Here is a 20,884-nt window from a genome sequence, read left to right as displayed (position 1 = left end):
CCCCAGCTTTGTAAAATGGAGTGTTTTGCTGCCTTTGTGAAGTGTGTGACCACTAAGATGCCCAAGTGCATTCAAGTTAAAAAAGTTCAGACAGTCCTTACACTCAACTCGAGCTTGTTTAATGAATAGGCACACTCACCACACAATCCTGATTTGCGAGATTTTTTTGTTTTTGTTTTCTAAAAATAATTTGGAATAGATAAGATTGCAACACTGGGTTTAGATATCCTAGAGTCAAATGCCTGAACAAAAAGACTGGAGTCTGGGCTATGAAAGACAGATGAAGCAGTCGTCTCGCTGGATCAGGGCCAAGTGAATCTCAGTAATTTGATCATTGCTATCACTTGATCAGTCTGTCCAGGGCATCGAGCGCTAATGATCGATCACGTGGCTTTAGGCTTTGGGTTTCAAGAGCTGAGGAAATGGGTTGGACTCTGCGTAGTCATTGGATCCAGTCAAGGTTTTATGTTAAGCAAATTACACTAAGTGAAGGCAACAAAACCCTGATGTTAGATATTGTTAACTTTACTTACATCTCGTACTGTATACACATGACGGAAACGATTAATCGGTGATTAATCAAAGCCACAGTCTTGAAGGATGGGCAGTGGCACATGAGAATTATTTGTCTCGCCAGTAGAAGTCGTACACTCTCGGGCTATAAAGACCTCTTCAGCAGTTTTGCAACAAGGAAAGAGGCTTGGTTGGAATTTAAGAGGGTAACCCTTTAAGAGGGTACTTAAACACAGCGCTACGTCTTATTTTACGACTTCCTGGCAATCTGATATTGTCGTCCACTTCCGTAGTATATTGCCCAATCTTCTAGAATTGCACTTTTCTGTTCCTGGTAAGGAAAAGGAAGGATATAATGCAAAGAGAGTGAGGCACGTCAATCAGGCTGTTAAAGAGTTTCAAACCTTTACACGGTCCTGTGACCATAAATATGGAGCAAAAAACTGACACTTCAAATGCTCCCACAACATGGTAACTTTTGTTTTTAAATAAGTTTTTCTTTAAACGCCAGAAATACAAAAAAAGGAGACAGAATAATGATATATATACAGAAATGGGCACTTGAAAAACTGAAAATGATACTTTTTACATATTTCCATCGTAGGTCTTGCCTTTTGATTCTTTAAATTTCGAATAGAATGTAAATAGAAAAGGAATTCAACTTTAAAAGCATGAATAGAGGGAACGGTGTTAGACCATTTACATTTGTGGATAATGTGGCCAAAATAATTCACAACATGGTAGCCGGGCTTGTCAAGCTCACGGGGGGTGACGTCATGGGCTACCAGCGGCCCGTTCCTGACCGCTGCCGCGGGGACGAATTTAAAACTGAGGTGAGTTTCATTTTGTTAAACATCGCGTCATTCTGGGTCTTGATTTCTTCCCCGTTTCGTTTGGGACAGCGTACAGATCGGCAAAAAGAAAGGGAAAGTAGGTAGAGATAGGGGAGTTTACTATTTCCTAGAGATAAGGGAGTATGCGTCAGTCTCACAGGACACGTCCAGTACAGCACAGCCCAACAGATAACGGCACGCAGTGTAGACGGAACATTTTTCTGGTAGGAAAACAGGAAATAATATATAATGACAGTATGTACGGACAATAAACCGAGCAATAAATACAAACACAACGAGAATCAGTACGAAAAACCCCCAAATAATACTTGTGCATTTGCACGAGTGTTTATTACTCTTGATATAAAATGATTCGGTGACATTATATATATTATATTTATGAAATAGCCCATAGGAGTACAGCACCATCATCGATCTCCTTTAAATCTTAGCATCGTAAAAACTGGATGGCGTATCTCAGAGACTATTATGTTGACTTCTTTACTCACGTTTATGCACTGTAATACATAATCTAAAATACTAGTTACATAATTACTACAATGACGCGAAGCAAATCTTAAATAGAGCTATAAACATCTATTTATTTGAACTTTATTGCCCACTGAAAACCGAATTCCCTCCTTGCACGGCCAATTTAAACCGCAGCGTGTGGGCTCCTCTTAAGGCTGAGCTCTGCTGATCAGCAGCTCCGGTGCCGTATGAAACATCCCCACTAGGTGGCGCCTTCACCTCACTTCTCTCTTGGCGCCCTGCTTTTTTTTTCTGTAGTCCGAGGTCACGCGAATGTAGTTCAGGGTTTTGCAGTGTTAAATGCAGCTTTTGGATAAAAATTGGAAATGGACTAAGACAACTGAAAAACTCTCCAACTAAGCGCCCCCTTCTTCTAAATTGCTTTGATGTCGTGAAGAACTTGGTTGGGTCGGACCAAAGATTTTTTCAGACTGTGCATGGTAGTGAGCCCTTGTCATAAGTCACCCTAAATCACCCATTTAAAGATTAGAAACATCTAAACCATTGATCACTTAAGCAAGCGTCCCACTGAAGAGAGCACTGCTAAGGATTTGTGTTCCTTGCTCTTTGTCGGGATCAATCTCTATCACTAACGTACGTTTTAGTAATGTGAGATGTGTTGTGTTGTTGGCTTGCAAACGTCCGCAAGATGTTTTTTCACACGACAGAATGTGAGAGCAGGTAAAATTCGACAGCAGGACAGCAGGATTTCCGGGGATCTGGAGTTCTGAGAAATCTCGGCAACAACTCTGCTCGAACAGGGGTGAGTTGTTGAAACGTGTTGCCGTGGGTAATATTTCTCCAAGAACTATTTTAGCATACGTACGTATCTGTCAATGAAGAACTCTAGGATCAATAATAGGTTTTAACAAACAAGAAAAGATCAGCCCAGGAGATTTGATAATCTGCGCTAAACTGGAGTTGCAGTTTGACGCAATAGTAACCAGAAACCGATATTCGTTTGCAAGAACATCTGGAGTAGCCATGTGTTCGGGTGAGTGAGTGCTCTTTCGTCACGTTTACAGGCATCTCGACTCGAGAATTGTAGTTTAATAATTATTATTATAGTTTGCAGATGAGTTCATCATAACTCGGGCACGCGGCGCATGAGCGCATGAGACGGGAGGAAATTCACCATTCGCCAGCCTGAAGAGGCCCTCGGAGACGGGCTGGGGCATCACAAAAAGAGCCGAACCTGTCAGCGTGTAAGCCCGGTGTCGTATCCTAATCAGACTCCCCTGCACGCCTGTACCCCCGCCCCCTCCGAAGTGGACACGTGAAAAGTCCCCCCTTCCTCTCTCTCTCGAGGGACGCACGATTTCTCTCACCGTCCGCATACTAAACGATTTATGGGATTGATGAAAACGCACAGGCCTGTTGTGGGCTTTCTCCCCCGTCTCGCGTATCGATAACGTAAACTTTTATTGTTAATCGTACGGGGGGGGGGGGGGTGATTTTTAGATTTCTCGAAGTCCTAGCAGACGCATTAAATACAGCGAGAGGCCGAAACAAACAACGAGATGCTTCTTGATAGCGGTGATTGACGACGGCAGAAACGCGCGCCGTCTCTATAGATATCATTAGTTATCCCGGAAAGTTTTGAGGAGGGCAGGTGGATTTCGGACGGGGGGTGGGGATACCATTTTCCAGGTTTATGCTGCATGGGTAGGTCGCCAGTAATCCCGCTATGTGGGTTTGTTCACATCGCATGTACAGGGGATCACGCCGGCGTGCGTCTTCTGCTGTTTTCACAGTGCATCATTAGCCGAGGCCCCGGTATCGTCACTGTCTGCTGTAACGGGAGTCGACACACGGCCTCACCCGCTGGACTGACGGGGACCAGATTGGCGGAATCGATAAGGGGTTAAAAATACCCAGCCAGGACAATTGATTTTCTGGTTCTCCCGTTCCGGGCGTAACGGGAGACGAGGGTTTTCGGTTTCCCGGACAAAAGCGAGGTCGCGGCTCTCTGTCCCCCCCCCCCCGAGGTCACTCCACCAGAGCTTCTGCCGGGCCCTGGTCGCCTTGGTAACGCGCCGCGGACCAGGTGACTGATTTTTTTCCGCGCCCCCCCCCCCCCCCCAGGTGGGCACGTGGGCTGTCCCGCTACAGCAGTACAGACTGCAGGGAAAGAGGAGAGGTTACAGAAGCCGGACTGAATTATAACATCGATGAAATATAATAATAGGAGAGCTTTGCAGTCTTTCGCCACGGCGTGGACATCTATCCAGTAACCCTTTTTTTTCTTCTTAGAATCACGCCGCAGTGTCGGTTTACACGTATTAATTGAGTTACACAGTAGTTTTGTCTCGCTGGGTAGCCATGCTACAGTAGAACACGGCATATGAAGTGCTTGTGTTACCGAGTGTGTTTGTGTCGTTGAGAGGAGTGGAACGGAGACGACTTTACGACTTTGTGAATAGAAGCCCAGTTCCTGCCCAGAATAAAAACCCTTTCGCTGGTCTGTGTGAATCTCTCCGCCTTCATTAACACGCTTATGATTATACACATTACTTGACCGACGACTTACAAATGTTTTCAGTCTTTACAACGGTGTAAATAGACCTACTGGAAAGGGTCTGTCAGGGAATTACTCAGTATTTGTTATAGGAGACGCCTGGCTTATATCATATTTATATATATATATTCATATATATCATGCTATTAGGATGTTTATCCCGAGACTAAAACTCCTGATTCGCCGCTTTCCTCTTTTTTATGGAAATGAGTTCGATTGGATTTACTGATTATCTGCTGTTCTGACGTGTTTTTTTCTAACTGGAATACTTAAATATTTTTTTACCGTCTGAATTGAAACCGGAAGAACCGGTTCCCTCGGCAGGCACTGTGAAATCGTTTTACTGTGTCATCAAGTAACAGCTGCTATACTGAATTACCCATCCACGCACTTTCTAACCAATTCACGGTCGCGGGGGAGCCTATCCCAGCAAGCACCGGGCACAAGGCAGGGTGCAGCCTGGACGGGACGCCAGTCCATCACAGGACACACGCAGGCATACCCTCACACCAGGGCCAGTATTCCCAGAAGCCAATTAACCTCCCAGCATGTCTTTGGACTGTTGGAAGAAACCAGAGCACCTGGAGGAAACCCACGTGAACAGGGGGACAACATGTGGGGCCAGCAGCCATATCACCCTGCAACTCACAACTGGGAACCCACTGAAGCTCAGCAGGTGTGAGCCTGGTCACTACCTGGATGGGAGACTCCTGGGAAAAACTAAGGCTGCTGCTGGAAGAGGTGTTAGTGGGGCCAGCAGGGGGCGCTCACCCTGCAGTCTGTGTGGGTCCTGATGCCCCAGTATAGTGATGGGGACACTATACTGTAAACAGGCGCCGTCCTTCGGATGAGACGTAAAACCGAGGTCCTGACTCTCTGTGGTCATTAAAAATCCCAGGGCGTTTCTCGAAAAGAGTAGAGGTGTAACCCCGGCGTCCTGGCCAAATTTCCCATCGGCCCTAATAATCATGGCCTCCTAATAATTCCCCTCTATGAATTGGCTTCATTACTCTCTCCTCTCCTCCCCACTGATAGCTGATGTGTGGTGAGCGTTCAGGCGCACTATGGCTGCCGTCGCATCATCCTGGATGCTGCACATTGGTGGGGGTGGAGGGGATCCCCATTACCTGTAAAGCACTTTGAGTGGAGTGTCCAGAAAAGCGCTATATAAGTGTAAGCAATTATTATAAATTATTATTAACATACAAACTCCACACAGACAGCACCTCCGGAATTGAACCCAGAGCCCCGTGCAGGAGTACTAACCACTGCAGCGCCGTGCCTCCTGCTACCCTGAGTTTAATCTTTATGACTGCCAACATTCAAGTGCAAGTTTTTTTTATTTGATTTTAATGGGGGGGACCTCCGGGACATTGAACATAAAACGATTTACAAGCAGACGTGGCAGAAACGGGAAGATGTAGTTAATATTCCAGGGATTCAAAAAGGAAGGATCCGTGTTTGTGTGAGAGATTTGTTTTTTTTTTTAATGTTAATTCTTCGATCTGTATTTGCGTTCTGTGTTTGTCAAGAGTCGGGCCGGCTTCGCGTCGCTGTTGTTTAAAGAGGCATCTCAGCTTCGTGTATAAAGAAAGCCCTGTCTGCTCATCTCCCACTCTTTCCCCACTGCTCGCCCGACACCCACAACCATGCCCGTTTTCCAGCTTTTCTCGTCCTCTGGGCTGCGAGACGACCTTTCTGGGGGTGTGAACCATGCCAGATTTTTATAGAGGCCAGATCACGTCAAATACAAATTAGCTTCAATCTAAGCCATAAACCAGGCTTCTACTGTATAAACCTCGGGAGATATCACGAAATATTTGAGGGGACATCAAACCAGACTCCTTTTCCAGAGGCAAAAAAAAACTTTAACTCAGGCAAGTACAACAACTACTTTGTAAAGTATGTTAGGGTCAACCTAACGTGTAAAGTAATTCGTCGTGCATTCTTAATTTTACAGCGAAATGACAATCAATATATAATGGAAAAAGGAAAGGTTTATTCCAGGCTGAAAAGAGAAGGAAAGAAACACAACGTTTCGGCTGTGGAACCTCCTTGTTCCTTTGCAGCCTAAAGATGCTAACGCCAGCTACCTACTTGAACTACAAAACAACATAGGAACAAGTAATAGGTTTATTCCATGCTGAAAAAAAGAAGAAAGAGAACACAACGTTTCGGCCGTGGAGCCTTCTCCAGGTGTGAGAAGAAGGCTTCACCTGAAGAAGGCTCCACGGCCGAAACGTTGTGTTCTCTTTCTTCTTTTTTTCAGCATGGAATAAACCTATTACTTGTTCCATTGCAGCCTACGCATGCTGATGCAGCTACCCACCTGAACTACAAAAAACATATAATGCTATCTCCCTTCTCTTTCATTCCATAGCTATGGACTAGCTGAGGTTTGAAGAACTGACCAACGTCAGCGAGTGCTGGTCAGGGGTGCGAGAGCGGGCTTTGAGACCCAGCCGGGTGTAGCCGCGGTTCAGCACCGCCGACTGCAAGACGAATTGTTTGCCTCGTGCAAATAATTGCTCGGCCGCTTGTCACGCGGAAGAGCTCCGCCGGGAGTCACGCGGCGATGGGCTCACGGTCTGCTCTTCTTTTCGGGCCCGAGCACAACACCGAGGCGCAGACGAGCAGGGGGAGAAAAATGAAATGGAGCCAGTCCAATAGGGAGACAGGTTGACTTTAGCTCGAGAACCGGGACCCTGGGATTAGCGCCTTCCAAATACAGCGTCGAGAGTGTTGGACCACCGCGACTGGTCGGAGAGGAGTCAACTGAAAACGCCTGAACTCTTCTTGAATGTTTTTTTTTTTCTGAATATATTTTTAAGTGCTGCTCTGAAGCGCTTCGTCAGTAGAAAAGTCGCGCTTTGCATGATGGGATGCGCACAGCGCGCTCTCATTGAATGTCTGTCAAAGTCCATTTTATATCGCAGGCGCCGACTATCAGCAATGATGACCGGCTTTGCCTTCTGAACACACACACACTGATCGCTGAACTCTTCCGCATAAATAAAGTAAAATAAATAATTAAGTAAAATAACCAGAGGCATGGAAGGGAGGGAGAAGGAACACAGTTGAATTCAGTTCTCGTGAGAAGGCGTCCTGCGCTCTGCAGAGCTGATGGAAGCGGAGTACAGTTCACCTCCGCTGGCTCACTCAAAGAAAGTAGCCTCTGACACATGGCTCGACTCCTTACTGTCAATCAAAAACTCATTCGTGCCTCCAGAACCTGTTTTTATTTTATATGCAAATACCACACTTTTCCGTTTTAATCTTTGTTGTTTTCCTGCTGAGGGGACTCGGGATTCAGGTCTCGCCGGCGCTCTGCTTGTGCAACACGAATGCTCACCTCGTGTCACCTGAGACGGAGGGCAGCAGCTGCTGAGCCTGTTTGCATAGCTTTGCGTGTCCCGGGGGCGTCAGTGCGCCAGGCCTGCCACAGCGACGGTCGCGCGGACAGCCCCGGCACAACGGGCGTCGTGGATTCCCGTGAAATTGTCAGAACTATAGATTCATGGACACCTGTATGGGGCAACGTACCTGTGGGCAACTGCATGCATGAGAAACTTCTTTTAAAAAGTGGAACTATTAACAGATCATTAGGAACAAAACTCCTCCTCAATCATTCTTCTATTTTCTAACCGCTTTATGCCGGTTCAGGGTTGTGGGGGGGCTGGAGTCTATCCTGGCAAGCAACAGGCAGGGTACCCCCTGGCCAGGACACCAGTGCATCGCAGGGCACACACACACACAGCAGGGCCAATGTTACCCGAAGCCAATTAACCCACCAGCACAGTCTTTGGGCTGTGGGAGGAAACCGACGTCAACCCAAGGAGACCATGCAGACTCCACACAGACAGCAGCCCCAGCGCTGCCTGGCTGGGAGGCTGAGCCCAGCGCCACCGTGCTGCTGGAAGCCCTCAACGCGTCAGTGGCAATTTCCTTAGCTGAACAAGACACCGGCCTGGTCAGTCAGTTTCCAGGAGCGGACGGAAGGAAGGGCCTGGAATGGAGGAGGCGATCTTCGGGCTGCTGTCGCACTGTGTAGTACGATGGCGCACCAGGTGTGTGTCCTTTCCGGTTTATAGCTAAAGCGATTTGAATAACCCGGACATCGTTCCGCCGTCGAGACAGCGGGCCACGAGCCGGGGATGTGCCATTCCCCGCGCTCATCGACCCAAGAGAAACGCGGAAGTGGTCCAAGACAGATCACTGCGTGGGACGGCCTCGACTGCTATAGCAACGAAGACTGCAGCACGTGGGACACGTCCAAGTAGGAGCTCCTAGCAGCGCGCGAAACACTGATTAACCGATTAGATTGCTGTACCACGCCATACTGGTTTGAGAAACTGCGGCTTTTAATGCCTCGTGTTTTGCTATAGCCCCGAGTGACGTTTTCGGAACACCTGCAATTTCCCCCGAGGCTGGCCGAGGACTCATCTAAGCTGTAGAGAGCGCACCTCCCCAAGGAAGCGTGTGAGGGGAATAAGCGAATTGTGTTTACATCGCCCGCAGAATCCCCTCAGCCCGACGGCTCCGACTCCAGCTGCGCTATTTATAGCCGGTGTCATCATTTCCCTGGAAGTCGGCCCCCCTCCCGGGGCGCGGGGAGGAAGGCGTCGCCGTAGCAACCGCCGGTGCTTACCGTGTTGGAGTGTCGCCCCGGGAGTCCGCAGGATGCGCTCGGCGGTGTTCTGGCCCGCTGGCGGGCTTCGCCAAGGGATTAAAAACCGAGCAGGGAGGGGGGTCGCTCATGGGTAAGCCGAGCGCCGACTTACGTCCTTCCTCCTTATAACGCATTCCCACACGTATCATAAAAACGAGAGGAAGTAAATATTCTACCTCCCCTCTGAAATCAACGAGTTTTTTTTTCTGGCGTCCAGGCAGATGATGCAATACGGCATTTTAAATGACACGGCGTCACCTGAAGATATAATCACGATCCTAAACGACACTTTCGGCACGGGGGCAGTCGGCTGCTGGGTCCTGGAGAGCCAGCGCTCTGACCACAGCTCCTACACGGACCTTACACGTCAGCCTTAAATCACCAGTTTGCGCAAAGGCCTGTTACATGTGGCCCCATTTATTAAGGAACGGACAACCGTGGTCACTGAAATCTGGCTGTCCCTTCTCAAATGATCCTTAAACCAGACACAACACCCGCTCCACTCCGGCCATGAAATTAGTTTGTTTTATTTTTAAAAAACCTGACGATTTAAAGATCATCTTAATTATCTCCGGGTCCTATGACCCAGTGGCGTGATGCTGAAAGACTGAAACAGATCGTAATAAGGATCATCGAAAACTGTTTAAGAATTCAGTCCGGTTGCGTCCAAAAAACTTGAACGGTGACTTCGGTGGCGGTCCATTAAATAACTCGATAAAAAAAACAGCGCCCTGTTTTGGAGAAGCCCCGGCTGACGGGGCTGAACTCAGACGATCAGACGAATAATTTCATTGTTTTTGTTCCACGCACGGCCGCCGGAAGCAGCTGGCGCGGCGCGGGCAGGGGCTGCCGGTGAGGGAGGCGCTTCGCTCCGATTTCTCCGCGCTGATGGGCGCAGGTGCGCTGTTGCTATATAACGGGCTCACCAGACACCTGCGCCCAAAGGTTTCCTGACGTTTGCGAGTTCAGGGCTGCTGCGCTTGTGTGGGTAAGTACGTGTCGCACGACAGCGTAGTTCTCTCTCGTATTTATCAGGGAATGCGGGTTTGATTAAGCTGGTAGGACGTTATATCGGCGTTGCACAAATGTTCATTTCTAGTTCCAATCGTTGAATAAGTGACCCATTGCATTAGTACGTCTTTTAACGAAATACTGCGTTGATCTGATTGATGGGTCTTCTTTGCCTTTTAATTAACATCTTCGTATTGCTGCTCTCTTTTATTAATATCCTGCGACTTGCAGGAAGAAATTAAAGATTGATAGCTTTATCAGTGCTGTAGTGGTCTGAAATTCTTGTACGGCCTCCAATGTTTTCTCCTGCGACACTAGATCCTTTTGCAACGCTAACAAAAGCGCGTTCCTTGCATTATTGATGCCGGCCCAGCGCTCTGCTGGACGAGAGAAGCGATGGACTGAAAGCCCGTCGGACAGGTGGTTTTCCGAGCCGAGTCGGACGGCTGTGGCGCTCGCTGTCGCTCGAGGGCGACGGATCCCCGCAAGGCGTCTTGTCACGCGCCATACAGCCGGACAACGCCTCGAGGGCTCGCGCCCCTGCGGAGGACGAGCAGCTACGCAGTTTCGCAAGTTGTTAAAACGGGGCCCTTCCGTCCCAGGGCTTGGTTTGCGCGGTTTAATTAGCGCCGGTCTTACTCTGGGGCTAAAAGGAAGTCCAACAGCTGCCGGTCTCGCAATAACGATAAACGTCTGTCGCCCGCAGGTATCGATAATCGTCACCAGTCCAGGATGGTTTCCCAGCTGGAGAGCGCGATGGAGAACCTCATCCGGGTCTTCCACAAGTACTCGGGCAAGGAGGGAGACAAGTACAAGCTCAGCAAGGCCGAGCTGAAGAGCCTGCTGCAGGGGGAGCTCAGCGACTTCCTGGCGGTGAGCGCGGGGAACGCGGCTTGTGCCTTTTTTTTTTTGTTGTTGTTTTGTTTAATGCGATAAACCTCCTCGGTTTCGTAGCACTCCCGCGCAGCGTGGACATAGCGAAGAGCCGCGTGTTGCTCGGGGTGTGAAAAGCCAGCGCGCGCGCACAGACGCACCCTGCGGGTGTCGCGCATTTCCTCGCGAAAGGTCTTGCTGAGCAGACTGGCGCGAGGACTACTGCCTTAATGCGCGGCGTGAGCTCCCCCTGCTGGTGGAGGGGGGGTAAGGTAGGTGTTGCGCCTGCAGGAAGGAGACCCGGTTTCCGCTGCGCTGCCTTATTGACCAGCCGGGCTGTGGTCTCCTTCGTCTGAGATCTTCATACGGCCTTTAATTAAGAGCTTGGTACCCCCCCCCAGTGGCATAAACTCCTCCAGCGGCTCCAGGTCGCCTGACTCCTCTTCCTCCCCGCCTCAGGCCAGTAAGGACCCCATGGTGGTGGACAAGATCATGAAGGACCTGGACGAGAACCGGGATGGCGAGGTGGACTTCCAGGAGTTCGTGGTCCTGGTGGCCGCGCTGACCGTGGCCTGTAACGAGTTCTTCGAGGAGGGCCTGAGGAAGAAATGAGCCTCTTGGGGCCCCCTGGCCTCCAGTCTGTGCCTTTCCTCTAATAAATGACATAACCTTCCAGCTCCAGGCGTCCTTCTCTCTGTGGGACAGGGGGGCTGGGTGTGCTCTATAGGTGGGGGGCGTGACTTGGTTTAAACTGGCCAGGATCTGTTGAGCTGTCTGGCTTTCTCCTAGCAGTTCAGTTGCTGGGTCTCCCAGGCTGTGGGGGCTCCTCTGTTAGACGGCCTCATGGGTTTGAACAGGGGCCCCTGCCTTGTGGCAGCTTGTATCCAGCAGCCAGAGCCAATGCGCAGCCCTGCTGCTGCTGCTCTCCAGGCTGGGGGGCGCTTCTACTGAAGCAGCGAGCGATTTCACCTGAGACCAGGCTGGTGCCTCCACCTGCTGGTCAGAATGTGGTAGTGCAGGAAAACTTTAAGAAAAGGGATGGAGCCCTAGGAGATCAGGTCCAATGTTTCACTATTGAGGGGTGGGGATCCCTGAACTGGTTCTCAAGACCCTTCAGTTAAAGATCTTTTAATAGGGGCTCATTTAGACTCTGAAGGCACTATGCCCTGCTACTCCTGGAGTGTCTGGGTTTATGCCCAGGGCCTACTGCCCCTTTATTTAGGTTTGTCAAATGCTGGAATATATCCAAGCAGTTGTAAGATACAAATGCTTGTATGGAGTCTTCTCTTTACAGAACACTGAAGCAGGTTAAATACCAAAGGTTTAGTGGGGTAGGCTCAGTCATTTCCAGCTGTTCTTTTGTGAGATGAGTGGCACAAGAGGGAGTGATGGTGTCTTCTTGCACTGGGACCCTGGGTTCAATTCCAAACCTGGGGTGTGTTTGCTAGGTCTCCTCCCACAGCCCAAAGGCCTATTTGTGGGTTAATTGGCTTCAATAAAATCGGTCCTGGTGTGAGTGTGGGGGTGCTCTCTGATGGACTGGTGTCCCATCCAGGATGTACCCTGAGATAAGCTCAAGCTCCCCTGTACCCCTCAACTGCGTGAGGTGGTTAGACGAAAGGGAAAATTCTGGGGGGTGGGGCTGCAGGAGAAGACTCCTGAGTCAGAACAGTCCAACACAAAAAGTACATCCTCGTATCAAGATGTTTATTTTGGTTTCACAGTTGTCATACATAACAGGTGGGGTGGATCTCCATGGTTACAATGCGCTCATAATCACAGTCACACACATTGCAAATGATGCTGTGCCAAGAGAGCTATTCTTTGTACATGAAGGGGAAAAGTCACATATGCCACGACTGTTCGGAGCTGCACTCTGTAACAGAATTGAAGGTACAGGTACACATCTACATCAGTCTAGAGCGAACGTTATGGGTTACCAAACACCTCGTCTCCTTCTCCTTCTCTGAGCTCACATGAAGGGTCCTTTTCCAGGACCATGTGAGAACATGGGTCAGCCCCTGGTACGTTTTTCTTCAGGGTTTCAACCAGCTTGGTGAGTATCTGCATTTTTAATTCGGAAATTACAGTTCTACACCCCCTCCCCAGGAATCGCCAGCCATTTCTGCACCCACAACTGCTTGACCGAGTGTTGACAAAGAGGACTTGCAGGCCCCTGTGGCAGAGATACTGGTCTCCTCAGCGCCCTGCACGACTCCCTCTGCTGTCACTGCAAGTCCCCTGCTGTTGGGGAAGGCCCCAGTTCCCTTATGTGCCCAGGGGCACTGTCACCATCTGAGGATCCCCAGCCCCAGGCCCCCCAGGCTTCTCTCTTGAAGAGAGCCCTTGAGCAGAGGTGGCAGACGTCACCCAGCAGCGATCCTTCTCAGCGGGAAGCACATTGTCTCCCAGAGTCCGGTCAGCTTTTTCAAACCGTCCAAGTCCGCTCCGGTGTAGCGGGGGCGACACCGGGAGGTGGGAAAAGCCACGGATCCGAACAGCACGGGTGAGCGATCCAGCTACCGCCGGGTCTCCTGTGCTGCTCTTGCACGACAAGCGCAGGAGCACAGCCCGAGCCAGTCGTCTCCAGCTGCCGTCTGCGGGGATCCTTTCCGATTCCTTGTGCCCGGCGGAGAGAATTTACCAAGACGGAGGGCGAGTCATTTCCGGGCTCAGTCCCAAGGTAAGATTTTAAAGATCGTAGTGGATGTTTGATGGAAAAATAGCTGCAGGAGTGCTGGTGAGTCCCCAGGGACTGCAGCGAAGAGATGTCAGATTAAGGGTTTTGTGTGGTCTGATTGCCTTGCCAGGCTAATCCCAGAGTTTTGTGTCAAATTCTGCCGACAGATGCTTTAGTGAGGGAAGCGAAGACGCCCAGAGCTGTTCGCTGAATCGTCTCCTCTACTTCTGAAAGTATCCTTTCAGCTTTTCTTAAATAAGGAGGGCACTGATATCAATTCACAACACCCCTCCATCATTTCGGCCTGAAGTCCGAGGCCGCTTCACGCCAGCCGAGGTTTTAAATCTGACTCGTGGAGACGCGCAACGGCTCAGCCCTAAAGGAGTGTGATGTACAACTTCTTGTTTTTTGCCTTTTATTTCCTAGAAATGTCACACCCCCTACTACAATACCAAAGTACAAAAATAGGGAAACTAGGCCTGTACAGGATTATGTAAATAAGACCAGAGAGACCATGAACAACGTAGCTAGAGGCAAACAACCGCAAAAAAAAAAAGAGAATCCAATTTTTAAGTTAAATTCCCACAGTTACCCTGAGTCATAGTCCCCTCCCCCTGTAGTCCTGGTACTACCCAAATTTTTTGGTGACTGGAGAGAAACTGAAGGCCATGGGTCCACCATTTTGGCTCTGGTAGGGGTTATTTGACTATTACAAAAGGCATGGGGAAGAACCAAAATGGCAGTCCAACATGCTGTCGTCACCTTGTTCGTCTCAAACACCTGGGTGTGGTCATGTTCGCCGGACATTCTCACCACTCCCAGCCTTCAGCCCCTGCGCTGTCGACTAGAAGCCATATTTGGCTTGTGTTTGCCGTCGGGTCAATTTGTTGTCAGCCCAGCTGTTCTTCAGCTCCAGCTCACGTTCCTTGGCCTGCAAACAGAGAGAAAAGAAGGGCGTTTTCAAACCAAACATGCCAGCCAATGGCCGGCAACCTCCTTGTGCTGAGCGGCCAATGGCCAACAACTTCCTGCTAGTGCAAATCCCAAAATGTAAACTTTTATTTTACAGGTAGACTAGTGTAGACTTGGAATGCCTGCACATGTGACAAGACAGGTGCAGCTGCTTAAATATTTTACCTTCCTAGTTTTCCATTTTCATAATGTCCTGTCTGATTATCAGCGCACGCTTTCCATTCCATAAATAGGCAGATGACAAGCCTAACCAATAGGACTCATTAGTGCTGACTCATTAAGAGTCACACAGTCTGCCACAAGGTCTAGTTTGCTGAGTGACTGTGTCCGCTTTAGTTCAGAGAGGTCCCAGAGCCTCCTCTTTCACAGTACGGCTTGATAAACTTGTTCAAGATTCCAGCATCAGTACAGAACTGCCTCATAACACATTTTCACTTATGTCATAGGGAGTTATGTGCTGAATGGGGAAACAACTGCTGTCAGTCTTCCATAATTCTTAAAGCCTCAACCCTCAGGAAGCAACTGACACACGTCTCTGCAATCTGTCCTCATAACCTTCCATCTCCAAAACGGGTCTTATTTGGAGTCTGACAAGGATGCCGCCCAGGAATGAACAGATCTAGCTGTCCTACTCTGTCATTCCACAAACCCCAGTACTGCAATCTGTCTGCGCCTGTGAGCTCACAGGGGGGGCCCCAGTCCGACCAGGTGTAACCTGCGCTCCCCACCTCAGCGACACTCGTACCTGGTGGATGAGATATGTAATCTGGTGTTTGCGTCTCTGCTGTCCCGTGGGCTGGTCTCCTTTTTTCTGCGCGTCCGACCCAGAACAAAAAAAAGAACACAACATGAGTTTGCATGAAAGGTCCCCCGAGGAGTGGAAACGAGAAAGTGGCGTCTCTCGGGCTTTCCCCTGTGCGGGATCCTGACTAATACCACGGCGTGTGGGAGCGCGGAGGCGGCCGACCTTGCTGAAGGACTTGCGCTGGTCCTTCTCCTCCGTGATGGCCTTGGTCAGCCACTGCTGGCTGCCGCTCAGCTGGTCGTCCCCCTTGATCTCCAGGAACTTCACCTCCTCCTTGCCTTGGTTGCGTTTCCCTTGCAGACGCCGGAACTAGAGGGGGGGGGGAGGGAGGGAGAGCAGAGCCCTTGAGCGGAGGGGGAGGGGGGGGGGCGACAGCGCCTGCACGAACTTCCCATTCACATCGCGGAATAGCCGAAACTTCCACGTTGTGCCACCCGGAACGAGGCGACCAAATCCAACAGAAATATGGCTCTCGGCTTCCGGGACGGTTTTTCCAGCAAATACTACGTACTTGTTAACTGTGCCTGCAGATCACAGTGGAACACGTCTGCGGTGCAATATCTGCTGCAGAGCCTGTACTTATTCGCTCGTACATCACAGTGACTAGTGAGCAGGAAGGGCTGCATCAGGTATCGACTCTCGCTCCCCCCCGCCGTGGGGAAGACCAGGGGTCTGTGTCAACATGGCCACATACAGTACTGTCACAAAGTTCACGATGTTGCGCCTCATTCAACATTTGTCCCTCTTTTTCTTTACGGTCAAAGAATTGATTTTTGTTACTGAGGTTGAAGAACTGGTCTCAGGAATTTGGACGGCTGTTCCCCTTTAAACACAGCAGCAAGCAAGGAGGCACAGGGATAACAGATCGGCTGCCTTGGCAACGTCAAAGCCTCGTTTGACTCTGCACGCGTGAAACGCTCAGCGGGGCACGCGAACACGCCTTTGAGAAAACCAGGTTGAAGAAAAGAGCACGTTCATCGCGGAAATCTTACCGCCTCATCATCGATGAGGGAGGAGGAGGAGCCAGGATCTTCCGTTCCAGCCAATCCGGGATCGGCTTCCTGGTAGTAGCCGCCGCCGTAGTAATCCTGACCAATGAGAAAACAGCTCATTAGAGTGAGACTCAGGGAGATGTTGCCTCAAGGGGCTGGACATGTGTCATGCGCATACATTGAGCCCCATGTGCCAACAGAGGACTATTTAAAATAACCAGTCAGGCTGATCATATCATTAGGTCTCAGTGCTGGGCTCGCTACAGGATGCTAAGTTTCCCATCTTGGAGGGGCTAAGATCACAAGGCAACGCAAATGGCACGAGGCATCCCTGTCGTTACCTGATGTGCGAGCTAGATGACTAGGTTCATGCTAGTTTTCAACAGCTCATAGTTTGAAAACGTCTGTCAGTGCGGGAATCGAACCCGGGTCAACTGCTTGGAAGGCAGCTGTGCTCCCCCCTACACCACCAACGCGCACCTGGTAGTACGACTCCTGCGCCGGGCCCTGGATCCTGGAATCTGGATCCTGGTACTGAGGGTAGTACGTCTCCGCCTGCTCCTGGCCCTCCCAGGCCCCCAGTCCGGCGGGGCCCAGGGGGGCCGAACCGAAATCCAGCGGCGCGTCCGACTGGAAGGCGGCCTCCGTCCCCGGAGGGGGGGGCGGCGGCGGCACGGAGGCCAGCCCGGGCTGGGAGCTGTCGGGGAGGGAGAAGTAGTTTTCGGGCGCCAGCTCGCCGTCGCTGCCTTCCTCCTCGTCCTCCTCCTCCTGCGCCATCTGGCGGGCCAGCTGCAGGGTGGCCGACTTGGCGGCCGCTTTGATGGCCGAGGGCGAGGCGCTGACGCTGGCGGCCGGGGCCGCGGGGCCGGAGGCGGGTCGGGCGGGGGCCTTGGGCTCCGGCTGGCGCTTGGTGAGGGTGTGGGGCACCAACGCGCGGTTCATCTCTTTGGCCACCAGATTCCGGGGCTGGGGCAGGAGAGAGGACAGCCCCCCACCGGATCCCTGGAGAAGGGGGAGACGCGGAAAAAAAAATCATGGAAATATTTTAAAAAAAGGCAAAATCGCCCTCGATCGTAAAAGAACCCCCCCCCCTCTGACTTCCGCCATCCTGCCCTCCCAGCACGAACCGCTCCTACCTGAGGGCCGCTCTTTTTCCTGACTGGCTCGTCCTCGTCCGAATCCGACTGGCAACGACAGGAAGCAAAAATGAGACGCGTGCAGAAGACAGACCAACCGATCTCTCCCGGCCACGGGGAGCAGAGAGACGGCAGAACTTGAGTGATGTCAAACCAAAACAATAAGAACGACAACAGACTGCTACCCAAGATCCAACTGCACGTTTCGGGCTGCTGTCAATAAAAGGACATGCTTGTGTGGAAGACCGAGTCAAAAGGTCAGGACAGTGACTATATGCAGGAAAGGTTTTCTGTTCGCATCTAAGACCACTGTCTTAGGTGCAAACTAAAGCCTGTGATTCCTCACACCCATTCAACCAGAGAGAAATGAAACAGATTGCAGGATGCCAAATGGCATCTTCCTGTCCTGGTTGTTTGACTTCTGACACTGCCCCTTTCCCTGTATGTTCCTTCGATATGTTAAAGTCTTGCCTACTTTTAATTTATAAAAAGGAAAGTATAACTTCAGTCCAGTGAGCATGTCTTGAGTGCGAGGGGAAACCCTATCTCTGTGATGTGCTCCCCTTCAGCTGATTGTATTAAAGATCTCTGTTGACAATCTCCCAACCTGAGTGAAGACTGAGTTTTCTTCGACACTTAGATGGTAAAGGCGCTTACTCGGAGCACAGGTGAGCTCCAGGGCCAGTTTAAAACAAAAAATCCTCAAAGCTGCATCTATTACCTGCCTCGGACATCTCGAGGTCCCTGAACTGCCAGCGGTTACAGAGCTCAAAGTCAAGAACACTGCTGCTACAAACCTCATAGCAGAGCACAGCACCGCTGTGAAACTCAACACATCATCCTCCTGATTCTCTCTCCCTGGGACGCCCCTCCTGGCCGCCTGTGTTCCAGTATAAAGGCTCAGCTCCTGCACTGAACTCTTTCGGCAATTAACAGTCCCTCGAATTCTACCTTTTTAAGGGAGCTGTTCATTGCGAGCGCTCCTAGCTCTTAATAGAGGCACGCTAATTGGCGGGGCTGGGGACTAAAGGCAATCATTCTTGTTTCGCAAATTCTTGGCAAATCTGGTTTGTGGGTTAATTCATTGGAACCCCTGATCCAGATTGCTGCAAGGCAGAATAATCAACTGACGAATCCGACCACGTAGCATTACAATCGATGAGGGGCATCCAAGAGAAACTTTTAGGATTGTGGTTAATGCTCAAAGACGCTGGGGTGGGGAGGGGTGGAGGGGACGAGCTGTTCTGGAGCAAGGGCACACGATACCGAGGTCGCAGGCTGTGGTTCGACCTACAGAGAGGGAGGGAAGGAAGTAAAGGTCGGGATACTCACCGCCCCTCTCTCGATTTCAGGAATGCGGATTTTGACGGGCTCCGTCCGTTTCTTGGGTTTGGGCAAGTTGAAAACCAGCCCCCCCGACGGCGAGGGTAAACTCAGCCCGGCCCTGGACGGCGGCTGGAAACTCGGGATCTCGGGGTCATTTTCCTGGGACCACTCCGGCCGGGGGGGGGGCTGATTTGGGGGCGCCGGTTCTGGCCCCTGGAGGACCCCGATTCTTCCCGCACTGTCCCTGGGAGAGGGGAAGCTGGCCCCCCAGTTTGGACCGGATCTGGAGGGGCCAGAGCTGCCCGGGGTGGCGTTTTTAGGAGTGGGCAGACTGGAGAACAGACCCGTCGTCTTCGCTCCTCTTCCCGGACCCGCGCCAGACTCGGTCGGGTCTTCCGAATCGCTCTCGTCGCTGCTACCGTACGCGACCAACGACATGACTCGGACTGTCGCTATAGGACAACAAACTGGTGGTGGCGCGGGACAATAATTACAATGATACAAATGCAAAAAAAAATATATATTAAAAATAAACAATTGTGACACTAAATCTAAATCCCCACCCCTTAAAACGTAAATCGGTTAACTAATTTGCTCCACCGAAGTATTTGCCATTGCGAGAAATTACGATTCTTCTGTAACTGAACCCACTGTGTTAATGCTACGAATGGGTATTCCTGCTCACCCAAACGTGTGAACACCGAAATTCGGACCCTATGCGCACAGAATGGTTTTTAGGGGCTCTTTATCCAGTAATAGTCGCCTCGCACTGTTTATGAAATCTCTAACGACCATTATCGTCGGATGAGACATGACACACTTCCAGTCCAGCGCTACATGAAATGTAAGAGCACGTCCGTCTCTTTTCTGCCGAGAACGACCGCGAATGCTTTGGCCTCAGCTGCTCTCAGATCCGGTACAGGGCTCGAAATGGAGGTCGGTGGTTGAGAAGGACTTGAAGGCCGCGCCTGCTCATTTCTCGATCGTTCTCCTCCCGTGTCCTTGTTGCTACGCCAGTAGCGTGTGTAAACGCTCTTCTGCCCTTTCGGTTCTTTCTCCCCCTTACGGTTCCAGTCAGACCGATGTTTTCGTCGATTTCGCCGTTACGTTTGCAAGTTCGAGAGGCATCCCAAAGCCTTGCAAATCTGTTGCCCCCCTCAAGGAATGAACCACAACTCCCACAATGCCACACGAGAGAGAGGCGAAAACAAAGCTGCAGAGCAACCTGGGAGTTGTAGTTGACTTTTCAAAGGGGACCGTCTTGGCAAGCTCTGTGACTTTGGGTTCGTGTTCTGTATATCACGGTCGGTTTTCTTTTCGAGCCATAAAGCTACTGTATGAACACCATTAGCTGCGTATTTTTACGAGTATAATTGCTTGTGCAAGCAAGGTTAAGCAGCCACAGTTAACTGAAGAATGAATTTCCCACAGCATTCTAAAACAACTGAATCCGATTTTTAAAATATATGACTTGAACATTGTATATATGACCCTATAAGCTTTATTATGTTCATATATCTGGCATGTATTAGTTTTTTAGCCATTGTCTTTGCTTTCAAATGTGCTTTCAAGAGGCGCGTCTCCAGTTTAGTAAGTGAAAAATACGTTTTTTTCAAACGCCTTTGAAATACATTTCCCATCACGCACCGCGCCCTCGCTAGGGCGTCTGGGAGGAAATTGTAGTTCCTCTCGCTTTCTGTAATTGGCTTCCATGCTCATAGTGCTGTGCCCGTTCAAAAAATGGGAGGTGAAGCAGGAAACAAAGTCTCCATGAAGGGCAAAGATGTTGCCTGTCTGCAATAGGTAGCGGGGAGGATGGCTAGGCCAATTTAAAACGGATAAGGAAACACCTGTACATGTGTGTCCGGCCCAAACTGACAAAGTGGACATTTTCTTACAAACGTTTGTTGAGAAATCCCGTGAGTTGAGGTATAAATTGAGGTAACGATATCAGATCGAAGGACTCCTTCATATATAGAAAAAACAAACAAACAAACATGAGCAGGTTAACTGATATGTGTTAAC

The 20,884-nt window shown here is 50.3% G+C and overlaps 2 protein-coding genes across 4 annotated transcripts; one reads left to right on the top strand and one right to left on the bottom strand.

Annotated features, from left to right (window-relative positions):
- The first annotated feature begins 1,235 nt into the window (after nt 1–1,235).
- On the top strand, nt 1,236–11,623 carry s100a1 (S100 calcium binding protein A1). 3 transcript variants are annotated; one of them, XM_088621452.1, is made up of 3 exons: nt 1,236–1,346; nt 10,782–10,868; nt 11,408–11,623. In XM_088621452.1, exons 1-3 carry the CDS (start codon nt 1,251–1,253, stop codon nt 11,558–11,560), a joined length of 336 nt encoding a protein of 111 aa, XP_088477578.1. In that variant the 5' UTR covers nt 1,236–1,250; the 3' UTR covers nt 11,561–11,623. The 3 variants fall into 3 exon arrangements, with proteins under 3 accessions (XP_088477578.1, XP_088477580.1, XP_088477579.1); XM_088621454.1 differs by having other exon boundaries at nt 1,299–1,346; nt 10,782–10,948; XM_088621453.1 differs by lacking the exon at nt 1,236–1,346 and adding an exon at nt 9,897–10,052 and having other exon boundaries at nt 10,782–10,948.
- A 1,011-nt stretch (nt 11,624–12,634) lies between these two features.
- On the bottom strand, nt 12,635–20,059 carry prcc (proline rich mitotic checkpoint control factor). Its single transcript, XM_088621449.1, has 7 exons — nt 18,866–20,059; nt 17,534–17,581; nt 16,878–17,399; nt 16,398–16,493; nt 15,568–15,714; nt 15,346–15,411; nt 12,635–14,559 (listed from the first exon to the last, which is right to left on the bottom strand). The coding sequence occupies exons 1-7, from the start codon at nt 19,295–19,297 to the stop codon at nt 14,473–14,475; spliced, it is 1,398 nt and encodes a 465-aa protein (XP_088477575.1). The 5' UTR covers nt 19,298–20,059; the 3' UTR covers nt 12,635–14,472.
- Nucleotides 20,060–20,884: the final 825 nt, after the last annotated feature.

Source organism: Lepisosteus platostomus, chromosome 26 (genome assembly GCF_059453375.1).
Source record: "Lepisosteus platostomus isolate fLepPlt1 chromosome 26, fLepPlt1.hap1, whole genome shotgun sequence".
Classification (NCBI taxonomy): Eukaryota; Metazoa; Chordata; class Actinopteri; order Semionotiformes; family Lepisosteidae; genus Lepisosteus; species Lepisosteus platostomus.
This window is presented reverse-complemented; position numbering and strand designations above follow the sequence as displayed.